At 43.1% G+C, this 12,876-nt stretch overlaps 1 protein-coding gene across 1 annotated transcript in view; it reads left to right on the forward strand.

Annotated features, from left to right (window-relative positions):
- The window catches only part of jph3b (junctophilin 3b), a 67,177-nt gene extending 58,647 nt beyond the window's left edge, over positions 1-8,530 (forward strand). Inside the window, 1 exon segment of the mRNA XM_066649971.1 lies at positions 4,591-8,530. Coding sequence (XP_066506068.1) covers positions 4,591-4,671 — 81 coding nt within the window. The 3' untranslated portion in view covers positions 4,672-8,530.
- The last annotated feature ends 4,346 nt before the right edge of the window (positions 8,531-12,876 follow it).

Below are 12,876 nucleotides of genomic sequence, written 5' to 3' on the forward strand. Positions count from 1 at the left end.
ACTGCAGTATAATTGTATAAACCAGGTTTACACACAACAAAAAAATCACATTAGCGTATGAGCTAACCAAGAAAAAACACTCACATTTCATTATTTAAAGTCACAATCCACAGTGTTTCTATCCTATATACACCAATCTGCCATAACATTAAAACCACCTGCTTGTTTCTGCGCTCATTTTCTATCCTCACAGCTCCAGCACTTTGTAGTTCGACAGTTACAGAGTGTAGTCCATCAGTGGCTCTGCATACTTCCTTCTTCCATATTCCCCCTGTTCCTCAGCGCTCAGGACCCCCACAGAGCAGGTGTGATGTGGTGGTGGGTCATTCTCAGCGCTGCAGTGACACTGACGTGGTGGTGGTGTGTTAGTGTGTGTTGTGCTGGTGTAGAGTGGATCAGACACAGCAGTGCTGCTGGAGTTTTTAAGTCCCTTAGCATCACTTTTGCACTGAGAGTAGTCCACCAAGCCAGCAGGGGGCAGCGTCCAGTGTCCACAAATCAAAGACTAACAGTGACCTTACATTTAAGTCTCTGACTCTACATCTACAAGGTGGACCAATGAGGGAGGAGTGTCTCACAGAGTGGACAGAGAGTGGACACAGGGTTTAAAAACTCCAGCAGCACTGCTGTGTCTGATCCACTCTACACCAGCACAACACACACTAACACACCACCACCACGTCAGTGTCACTGCAGCACTGAGAATGATCCACCACCACATCACACCTGCTCTGTGGGGACCCAACAAAGTATGCAGTGCAACAACAACACATGGACTACAGTCTGTAACTGTAGAACTACAAAGTACAACTGAATGGTCAGAGGAGCTGATGCAGTGGACAGTGAGTGTAGATGGCTGATCCATGTATACATATAAATACACAGTGAACATAACACACTACATACACCATACCGTTTTACATATTTACATATTCATTTCTGAAGTGTGAACATTAAGGCAGTGCTAATGAGCAAGGTATTAGCTTTCCTTCTTTTACATTATTTACATATATATTATCCTTATAAAATATACAACATTAACTTGCATTTATTGGCTACATTTATTTAGTTTTTTTTTTGCTTTTCTGAAAAGGTAGTGTCACAGTCACACAGCTCCAGGGGCCTGGAGATTGTGAGTCCGATTCCTGCTCTGAGTGACTGTCTGTGAGGAGTGTGGTGTGTTCTCTCTGTGTCTGCGTGGGTTTCCTCCGGGTGACTGTCTGTGAGGAGTGTGGTGTGTTCTCCCTGTGTCTGCGTGGGTTTCCTCCGGGTGACTGTCTGTGAGGAGTGTGGTGTGTTCTCTCTGTGTCTGCGTGGGTTTCCTCCGGGTGACTGTCTGTGAGGAGTGTGGTGTGTTCTCCCTGTGTCTGCGTGGGTTTCCTCCGGGTGACTGTCTGTGAGGAGTGTGGTGTGTTCTCCCTGTGTCTGCGTGGGTTTCCTCCGGGTGACTGTCTGTGAGGAGGGGGTGTGAATGAATGAATGAAAATGTTCATTTGAGTACATTCAGACAGAAGTGTTTTGTGTTTCTACATTATTTTCCACACTCACCTCAAATGCAGATTTAAAGTCCTATAACAATTTAATTAGAGATTAATTAATAACATAACTCTGTTTGATTTCTGTGTGTGATCATTTATGAATGCAGTTTGCAGGATGTTATTTATTGGTGTATAAACCTCCATTATTTATGTCCTACAGCTTCATCAACATCAAACAACATCAAAAACTGTAGAGACGTATATTCTATTAAAACTTTGGCGACCTCTCTGGTCGAAACATGTAATTGCATAAAACATGCGGAAGAATATTTTTAAACATGGGTTGTGTTCCACTTCTCCACATATAACTCTCTGATGATTGCAAGTGCATTAATGTAGAAATAATATCTACATTATGAAAAGATTTGTGTCCAAATAATGAATCAAACCAAATATGAAACTGAAAAATTATTTTGAATGAACGTATTTTCACTCACTCACTCAGATCGATTCATACTGTTTCATATTCAGTGATATCTCTCTTCTTGCATTCACTGACTGTCTGAGCTCTACAGATCAACACTGTGAACCACACACATTCTAATGGCACATTTCCATTCCTGCATGGTCCTGTCCCGACTCGACTCTTCTCAGCTTGGCTCATTCACTTTTCCAATAGTACGTGGAAGCGGGTTCTTGTTTAGTGGCTGTTCTCTCGTGGTTCAGAGCGAGTCGAGTAGGGACTAAACCGTGGCGTGTAAACCTTGCAGAGCGCTGATCGTCCAGAGAGAGTCGTCACTCTACGCCACGCAGACGACCAGCACCAACTCTCCATCTGTAAAATCTCCAGCTGCAGCAGAGATCACGTTTGTTTTTATCCGACTCACGACGGCAGCTCGTAAAATGACGCCGTGGTCTTTTGAAGAGGTTCAAACGCTCCTTGGATCGGTGGCCGACAAAAGAATCCAGCGAGAGCTGGACGCTGCAACAAGGAAGGAACAAACTCTACTGATCTGTCTGAACTGATGACGGAGCTGTGTTCAGTCCCAAACAACAACAACACGCCGATACACCATGAGTAAACACCGCTTAACGTTACCGCCGCCGTTGTTGTGGTTTCCAAAGCCCACTGTTCCCTTAGCCGAACCAAGCACTTTTCCATGCAGTGATGTGGCATAACATTCCTTACATGACCAGCCTATTGAGCCGGATCTTTTTTGGAGTGTGTGTGTGTGTGTGTGTGTGTGTGTGTATATATGAGACGTTAATATCTAAAAACATCTGACACAGTCCCAAAAAATCCAGCCAAATCCCACCTGACAGCTCTGAGGGTAAAGTGACTATCTTAGAGTTTACAGTGTGACTCGCAGCTGAGGGACTTGATTGGAATGCAGTTTAATTTTAATAAACAAATATTATGTAGTGGAGCCTTAAATGTGGTGGTGTGTAATGCTTTTGTTTTGTTTAAACCTCTACGTCTTACTCCAGTTAGAGGTGGGCGATACAGGGAATTTTGGTGTCGATTCAATCCCATGTAAATACAGGGCCATTATCGATATCAGTGATATTGGCCCTGTAATTACTTGGCTACCGCTACTCTTCTGTTCTGCGCTGAAAAAAACCATGGAGTATCGATCTTTTTACATGAGTATTGATCAATACCAATACCACTGTTGGTATCGATATTTGGATCGATCCGCCCACCTCTAACTCCAGTCCACTTTGTCTTTTGAAACACGTCACAATGTGATGATTATGCTTCTTGATTCAAACCTGGTTCATGAGAAGACCACATCGTGACCTCAGTGTCATAAACATGAACTGAATTGTGGGTTGAGTAGGGTGACCAGATCTGAGGTGGTGAAAAACAGGACATGTCCTGGGGGGGGTGAACCTGTGTGTGCTTTTAGGTCCTTTACACCTTTATTTGCTGCACAAAACATGGGAATTTGTTTTTTTAATTCATCCGAGAACTTACATTTCCGTTTCGGCATAGCTGCTCGAGATGAGTGTGGGTACATGAGCTTTGCCTGAGGTAAACAAGGACTACTGCCGTGCAGACTGACCAATTACATGTTTACAGAGAAGATAATCGACCAATAACGGTAGCTCTACAGTCAGACCGTCCAATCAGAAGATTTTAGGCCACTTCACCACGCCCCCTTCTCACTCAAGCGAACCAATCGGAGTAGGGGAGGGCAGGACTAGTTTGTGAACGCAACGCTTCTCGAAGTTCTATGTAAGCTCTAGAAAAACAACATCCCAGAGGTTTGTGAAATTCCCCCGGACATTTTTTTAAGTCTAAAACAGAGGACATGTCCGGGTAAAAGAGGACGTCTGGTCACACTAGGGTTGAATGTATTGGATTTGTTGGCGAACTACTGGCAGAGTGGTCCACTTTGTACATTTTATCACAACCAAGGATAGCTTCCCTGACATGGATTAACACTAATCCTAGACTACAAAGAAATGTAAAAGGAGGATTCATCATTAGCACCGCAGTTTTGTCTGAAATTAAGCTTAATCCATATCTGGGAAACCAGCCCTAAGATCCAAAGTGCCCTAAAGGTGGGGCTAATTCATGTCATTTTACAGATTTACATTCTATATCCGCTGCTGAGTGAACGTGCCAGAGTCAGACACCGCCGCTGTCTTTCTTTACACTTCACTTCCCGATTTCACGGCTCACATGTTGCTCTCATGTAAAACGTGTGTCCTTATTCTCTTGGCGGCGGTAAACATGCTCCGTGATGACACGGTTACATAAGCACATCAATTAAAAATCGCCTCGGCCGGACACACTTCATCTTTCTGTTTTCTGTGAACGTGCTCAGCCTTCGATCGCTCGCACAATGCACCCAAGAGAGGCTCATTTCCATTTCCATTCGGATCATATCTCTCTATCAAACAGCACCACATAGCCCTCGCTGCACACACACACACACCTTTGTAGGTAAGAGTTCATCTCTGCTTCGGAAAATAAGTCAGGCTTCTAGAAGAGACAAGTATCACTCTCATTAACACATATTTATAATAGATGAATGCTACAGCATATATTAATATGTGTGTGTGTGTGTGTGTGTCCTCTCCCCCTCCCCCTCTCTCCTAACAGGGCTCCAGCTCAGTTCTGGTTGTCATGGTGATTTTGCTCAACATTGGAGTCGCCATTTTGTTTATTCACTTTTTTATTTAAACTGTTTTCCTCTCTATTGGTTCCTGTTGTTTCATCAGAAAGCTATTATTATAAATCAGATTATACAAGTGTTACCTGGTCCTCTGCCCCGTTTCTAAACCGACAACTACTTCTGATCCGATTACGGAAACTCAAACGAAAGGACGGAGGAAGACGGCGCCAACGAAGATCCGAACAAAAACGGCCAAACGTGTCCTCTTTGCTTCTCCAAAGAGATCTCTGGGGTTTATTTAATCGTTTGTTTGTTTGTTTTCTCTTTCTTCATCTCAAGTGCAGAGCTTGAAATATTCCTCTGAAACATAGAGTTTTAACAAATTTATTCATCCATCAAAGATATTCAGATTCATAAACTTGTTTTATAAACTCCTTATTTGCCTTTTTTTTTGGCTCTTGACTATGGCTTTTTCCTTTGGTTTTGATTTCTTTCAGTTGGGTTTGTTTTTGGGAACTGGGAATGGACTCAAACGGACCTGGGCAGTGGGAGATCAAGGGTGTGTGATGTGGCGTTAAGGGTGTGTGAGGTTTACTCCGTCTGAACGTTGAGAGTGATGAGCATACTGCATGCCATGTCATGCCATGTTTTCAAAAGGATGGGAAACGGCCCCCTATCTTACCCCACCGACCCTTCACCACATCCCTTTCCTGGCATCACACTACGCTCCGGCATCACATTCCACGTCTTGGTTTAAGGGCCCCATTGGGAACTGCAGAAAGCACCGTTTTCGATTGTAAGCAGAACATAGTAAAATAATCACTGAATATCGTTTGCTAGGTCGCTACTTGTTTTATTGCTGAACACTCTGCCTAACATAACATTGCAAGTCCCATAGGAACCAGTGCTTTAGCGGAAATTGGCTTAAGCATAGCTAACTATGACAAACTGCTACGGAATGATGTGTGACACACAAATTCCTAATTTTGTGACTGCATTAACCTAAAAAAATATATCATTTTATATTATTATTGTTTACGGAGGTCTCCTTGTGCGTGATAGTGATCCCAGTGACCAATAGCTTAACATTTCTCTTACAGTATGATGTGCAGTGACCATAAAATCAGGCTAAAACTCTAACAATTGCTGATTTATTTTACAGTTACGTTACACAACTACACAGGTCTGGATAAAGGTATTTAAATCTCAAAGGACTTCCTGGTTAAATAAAGGTTAAATTAATAAAACTTGAAGATAGACGATAGCTAGCATTAGGAACTTTGCCTAAACCAACGTCCAAGGTTTTCAGTGTGGTCTTGGGCTCCTCCTCCAGTTGCAGAATGTAATTCACTGTTACAGCACTCTGCTGGAATGTTACATAGCGCAGTTTCTGCAGTGCTGAGCCCAGGGAAACAACAACAGAGGCTCTGCTGTCTCTACTACAGCTCAGTGGAGCATCTAATTAAGATTCAAATAATCTTAATTTGAAGGTGAAAATACTATCTAGAGTTTCTCAGAAGAGTAATCTCAGAAAATAATGACGTTAGTGTGAACAAGCACAAATTCAGTGCTACGTTTTTGTGCTACGTGTAGTCCCAATTTGGACTGATAATTTGCTGTTTCTCTTCGGCAGTTCGTTCAAGCTGCTGCAGTTCCTCAATGGGTCTTTGCTCATCTCTGTAACAGGCCAACCTTCTTCCCTCCATCAAATCAACGGTACATGCAACTTCACAGAGTCATGGCAGGTTGTGTCACTGTGTTTGGATATTTTCACAAACATGAAGCGTACCAACATCTTCAGCAGCATCTGGATTTGCTCGGCCTGTAGCTATAAAACCTGAAGAGTTCCAAGATGCAGATGTGATTAGTCCTGCCATCTCTGAGCAGGTGCCTGAATTCACTACCACAGTAAAAACGTCTGTGGTAGCACCAGCGCTACATTAATTGCAACTACAGAAGATAGTCTTCATTTTGTCAAAGACAGAACAAAACCTTGTGCTTCCAAAATAATAGCTATATTCATGAGAAGAAAAAAAAAATAATTAGCATTTTTTCGCTCAAAGAGTTACGGACTTTTCAGATTTTAGAAAATGTCCTCCAAATTTTTTTAACAAATCTACTCCCAGTTGACTGTTGTCTGCAATTCCAATGTCAGTTAACCTTCTGTAATCACAACCAAGGCCAACAGCCTCAGGAGGGTGGAGGTGGACACATGCTTTATCTCAGATAAACATGAGGCCGTCCCACCACTTCTTTTCGAACTACAGCGGACTCAGTGCTACTGAACAATTTAGCATGTTGGAGGAGAATGCAAACCGCCCAGATCTGTTACATCAGCCGACAAATGCCTGTAATAGCTGGCACAGCAGGCAGTGATCACTTACAGAGCAAAATCAGTTGTGCTTTCTTGGACTCCCAGCCTCTGACGGTTGAATTTGAACCTGTGATCTCCTGGTGATGGGGCTAAGATACAAGGTATTGCCATGTCAGTGAGAATGTCAAACACTACAATCCAGCAATTCTAATCTAATTCACTCTACATCATTTCTACATCAACACAATCTAGTCACATGGATTATACACTTTGTATCAGATATGCTTTTGAGTTTGATTGACATGCTTCATTGTTTATACCTTGTTTGAATGTTGTATGAGGGCTAACACATGATGTTCTGTAAATCCATATTCATTTGAACTCCACTCCCCCAATTACCCCCCCCCCCCCCTTCATTCTTTACTACGGTAATGACCAACATTGCTGCCCGCCTGCATCCGAGGAAGCCGGGCGTTCTCGACCAGAAGTTTAGAGACTGTTAACGTTTTTTCCAACTGCTGCTTTCAGAATAAATATTTATGGATAAATGATTTAAAAGAAAACGAAAAAAAAAGAAAAAAAATATTTTTTAGCTATTTGCAAGACGTCTGGAAAAAGGGAAAAAATAAACGCCGACTGCCTTGTTTTTTTAAAAAAAACAAACAAACAAATTTGCATGCTGACGTATGTTTTAGTTTTGTATAGACGACTTCTAAGAAAAATAAGGAATATAAACTCTTCTAGTTTTGGACGCAGTATCGGGTTGCGATTTGAATTTTATTGAATTGTATTTATTTGTTTATTTATTTAAAAGAAAAAATCCTTTAATCCCCAAACAAAGAGGCTGTATTTTCCAGGCTGTTTTCCACGATGCTCTGCAGAGGAAGAGCAGGGCTGTTAGCAGTCGGTAAAACAGTCTGCACTGCAGTCAGAGGAGCTGCGTGCAGGTCCTGCATCCATTTCTCTGCTCCCGAATCCGAGGAGAAACTAAAACGAGACACAGTAAACACTGAAACTAAAGAAACCTGCTCGCAGAAGAGAGGCGTTTTCTTTATTTTTTCTAGCTGGCTTACTGAACTCAAAGACTCTGAGATGTTTTTATAGCATGTGTGTATGGGGCCTGTACTTTCCGCCTGAGTCTCTGCTCCTGTCAATGATCGCTCCCAGTCTGTGCTCTCTCTCTCTCTCTCTCTCCTTTCCCACCATATCTCTCCCGTTTCTCTATCCAGCCAAAAAAATAATACTAATAAAAAGCTGAAAACAAACAGAGAATATAACAATGTACAATAAGAAGCTGATGGAGAGGAACGAAAGGCAGAGGTCAATCGTGTGGAGGTGTTCTTTGTCCACCTGGTCTGCAGTTCCTGGGTTTCTGGAGAACATATATGCGCTCATGATCTGGTACAAATGCTGCAGATGCTGTTACTGATGTGTGTGCAAGGAATCAGAGCAAAGCTGGGGGTGAGATCCTCCCGCTCCGGTGGCGACGCTACCACTCCGTCTGGACGTACCTCATCACCCTGTGAGGCCATCGCATGCCCGAGCATGCCAAGTTCTTTTTTCTCTCTCTTTCTCTCCTTCTCCGATTCAGTTCTTTCCTTTTTTCCGGGGGGTTGTTTGTTTGTTTGTTTGTTTTTTCTTTTTGTTTTGTTTTCTTTGGGCTTTTTTTTTGAGTTATGTGGAGAACATAATGAAAGTGTTTGAAAGTAAGTTCTTGTCCTGTGGTTCTTGAATCTGGGTCCAGTTTCTTTCTCAACAAGTAGAAGACATATTGCTGTATTTAAAAATACAACACTGCTGTTTATGGCATATGTAAATATCTCCCTGATACTGATACAAACACACACACACAAACAGACCCTGAGTGACAGAAAGATACATCAGTGTCCGATGAGCCATTGTGGATTAGGTGCCATGCCAAACCGCAAAGACGAGGTTAAACACAACAAAACAGACACAACGAGCGCGGAGAAATAAGAGCACTGAGTAAAAACGGAGAAGAAAGAGAACAGAGTGAAAACGGCTAAAAACCAGAGCTTCTGCTCCTCGCTCCTCACTGCTGTGCGCTCGGGGTCGGGGTGAACAGCGAGCGGCTCATTATCATTTAAAGGAACAGGTGCTGAAAGCGGGCGTTCTGAACAGGGGCTGTTTACACAGGGGGAGAACACTGCTGTGGGGCTCGTGGGGTTTGGACCAAAGCAGGTTACAGACGCTTCACTGTGAACATGTTACTACATTTAAACCCTATTCAGTTTGGTTCAATACAGTGTCACTGGCATTTCTACCATCATTGTCACCAAGCAGTTTTCCAGTGATGCCTAAGAGAATGACTAGGAACAACGGAGAGGAGCTACTCAAAAGAATTAACTCTCTAAAACATTGGGAGCTTTCATGTTTTGAGGTTTTGTATTTGGAGTTTGCCCTGTGCATGACACAAGCAGTTGTTCGTTTTCCTCTCAGTTTCTTTAGACCAGTGGTTCGGGTTCAAACTGTGGTGTGGGAAGCAGGAAGAGACTGTACACCAAAGTTTTCATGTGTAAATTACATAATGTTTCACAATTTTCATAAGTTTGCCCCAATGAAATTCGTTTGTGATAAAAAGTAAAATGTGCTACACATACACTATAGTTCTTTTAGAAATCCATGTAAATAAAGCCCAGTTTCAGCTCCTTACTGGACGTAAGCAAAGGCAAGAGACAGATGTGAGCAGTTTGGAGATTATTACAAAAAGGGCAAAGCGGAAATGAGAAAAACAAGCCGAGACCCAGCCTGAGCTCAGGAGGACTACATTCAGGGGCGAAAACAAAGAAACAAAGCAAGAATTCTGTACACGTGAAGACAACATAGTAGAAAACCCTCAGCTGAAGGAAAACAACGTGACCGATCTTGACATTATTAGAGTCCTAAAGCACAGTTTAACACACCCACTGCTAGAAGCGCCGAGAGCGGCTATGACCTGCTTTCAGCGCCGCGCTGTTTTTACCTGTAGCTTATTAAACACACAACTGATATTAAATTGACTTCTTTTCATTTATATTTCTTACAGTTTATAGCTATAGTTCAGGCTCATAGCTATTTGCATTATCTCTATTATTTTTAGTAATTATTTTGAATAATTTGTGTAAAGCCAATTTCAAATAAAACATGGGCCTTATGCCCCAGGAACAGAGGAGGAACCAGGGCACACGTTTCTGTGATAAGACTCGTAGGTGGTACTAGGAGGTGTTGGTTCGAGGCCTCCCGAACGTACGGTCCAATCACCGTCTAAAGTTCTCACAGCCTCAAGAGCAGCAATCATTTATTAATTTTAGTTTTATTTAATAATTCCCACCACTGACATGTCTTCTCTACTGGCTCTTACCCCTTCCACTGAATAAAGATCCATACACTTTTCCTCACACACTTCTGCACTGACTACACGCTTGACTGCAAATGAGATGAAACACTCTCCCCCTATGAGCACTCTCAGATGGTTTATTCCAGCACAGAGACACGTGCGCACACACACACACACACACACACACACACACTAAATGCTGGCTGTGTCTCAGACAGTGTGCGTACAGGAGGAGGTGCTTGAAACCGAGCTGCATGTTGAGATGCTGAGACAAACAATGTCAGAGGCGCAGCAGGAGCCATGAAGCTATTTAATTCTGCACCAAGCCCCGGATCAGTCCTGGCTCTCAACACCACTTTTAGATCCTTTAGTCCAAGTAAACACCATCATCGCGGTTCTGAAAAACACTGATCTGTTCATAAGAGGAGCACGGGTTTTTATTTACACTGACATTTTTGCTTCACGTAGTGTCTCAGCTCTTTGGGAAATTTGCTTTGTTTTGAAATAAAAATGATAAAAAGTTCTAAAGTGATGACATAACAGTGGTGTTGTCTTAAAACACACTTGCACTCCTTCTGTCTGACCTCCCTCTGTCTGCGTGTGGAAGGCTAAGCCAATTTCAGCAGAGATTACAGTAACAGCATCACTGCATGGAGTTCAGCCTTGTCCCACAAGCAGAAGAGGATTACGAAATCTATTGGTGAGAGGGGGGTGGAAGGGGAGAGAGAGAGAGAGAGAGAGAGAGAGAGAGAGAGAGAGAGAGAGAGAGAGAGAATAAGCGTAAAGTCATGCGCTTACCCAAAATCACCCGGCCTGAATGTAGTAACTCAGTCACAGCTGTTTGACCGGAAGGGAACGCCACAGAACCATGAATGTTAGCTCTGTAACTTCATTTCAGTGAAATTCGTCTTTAACCTTTCATTATATAATTATAAAACTGCGTTTATGCAAATGAGGAACACTTGAAATATGTTCAAGTCTTCAGTACCTTGCCTTGGACAACCTGGAAACTTGTACTGAGCCAAAACAGGGTCGCAACCTCTTTCCGCAGGCCCCCTAGTGGCCAACGATTGGGCAGAATTAAAATCAACCTCTGGTGATAGAGGAGCCCTGTCGTGTGCACATTCACTTTTATTGTGAAGTGAGTGTGAAGTATTCAGAGCTGAACCCAGTGGGCTTTAATCAGAGGAACTATAAACCATCAGTAATTTTCCTGTTAATGTGTGACACAAATGAAATAAGCACCAAAACATCGCAGTCGACCACATGCACATTATCAGCAACACATCAGGGTGTAAAGAGAGGACAGAACCAATCAGATTAAAGCTTGTTTGAATAATAAAACCACTCTTTGTTTTTATAGTTCCTGGAAGAGTAACTATATCTAAAGAGACAAAAGCTATCGCCTCAGCAACTGCTGTGTGACCTACAAAATGTGGCACAAAGTATAACAGGGCTCTCACACACACACACACCTCCTCTGACGTGTCTCTGACGATGGCAGGTTTGTGCTCAGCAGGACGTCAGAGCTGCTGCAAAAACGGAGACTTTTTAAAGTTATTTATAAACTCAGTCTCTTTGTAAAGAAATGTGTGATGAAAAAAAAAGTAGGGAGGGAGGAGGGGCGGTGCAGGGTGGGGGGTGGTTTATAGTGTGAGTGAGAATATGAGAGAGAGAGTCGGCAGCAACATCGTAACCTCATCCATCTCTCAGCCTGGTGTTTATTATTCATCAGCTCTTCTTTGTCCCTCATTCTCCTCCGCCAACAAAAAAATAGGTCACTCTGAGAAGCGTCTCTGCCTTTTCTTTTGGAGACTGTGATTGCTTCCTGGCAGCAGCTCTCACTGATCTGTTTGTTGACAATCACTCACTCATTCCCCTGCCAGGCCTCTTCCCTAAACAGGTTCAAAGTACGTGGAAAGTTGTAGGGGAGAACAAGGCATGACTTGAACTGACCAGCAGAGGGAACCAACTCTCTTTTGATCCAAAACAGTGTACACCACAAACAGGTGAGTTTTCAAATTCCTAGAAAACTTCCTGGTTTTGTTTGGATTCTTGATCACTTTCCGATACATTGGAGTATAAATAATAATTTCATGAAGTGTTATTTTTTTTAAAGATAGGGCCAAAGACAATACGGCTGGTTGTTTGCTCTGTGGGGCCTGTTCACTACAGAGTGTCTCTGTCACAGCTCCAGGGACCTGACTGTCTGTGAGGAGCGTGGTGTGTTCTCTCTGTGTCTGCGTGGGTTTCCTCCGGGTGACTGTCTGTGAGGAGCGTGGTGTGTTCTCTCTGTGTCTGCGTGGGTTTCCTCCGGGTGACTGTCTGTGAGGAGCGTGGTGTGTTCTCTCTGTGTCTGCGTGGGTTTCCTCCGGGTGACTGTCTGTGAGGAGTGTGGTGTGTTCTCCCTGTGTCTGCGTGGGTTTCCTCCGGGTGACTGTCTGTGAGGAGTGTGGTGTGTTCTCTCTGTGTCTGCGTGGGTTTCCTCCGGGTGACTGTCTGTGAGGAGTGTGGTGTGTTCTCTCTGTGTCTGCGTGGGTTTCCTCTGGGTGACTGTCTGTGAGGAGTGTGGTGTGTTAAAATTAGACAAAGTACTGACAGGAAAGAGACATACTGCAAGGT

This window comes from Hoplias malabaricus, chromosome 17 (genome assembly GCF_029633855.1).
Source record: "Hoplias malabaricus isolate fHopMal1 chromosome 17, fHopMal1.hap1, whole genome shotgun sequence".
Lineage (NCBI taxonomy): Eukaryota > Metazoa > Chordata > Actinopteri > Characiformes > Erythrinidae > Hoplias > Hoplias malabaricus.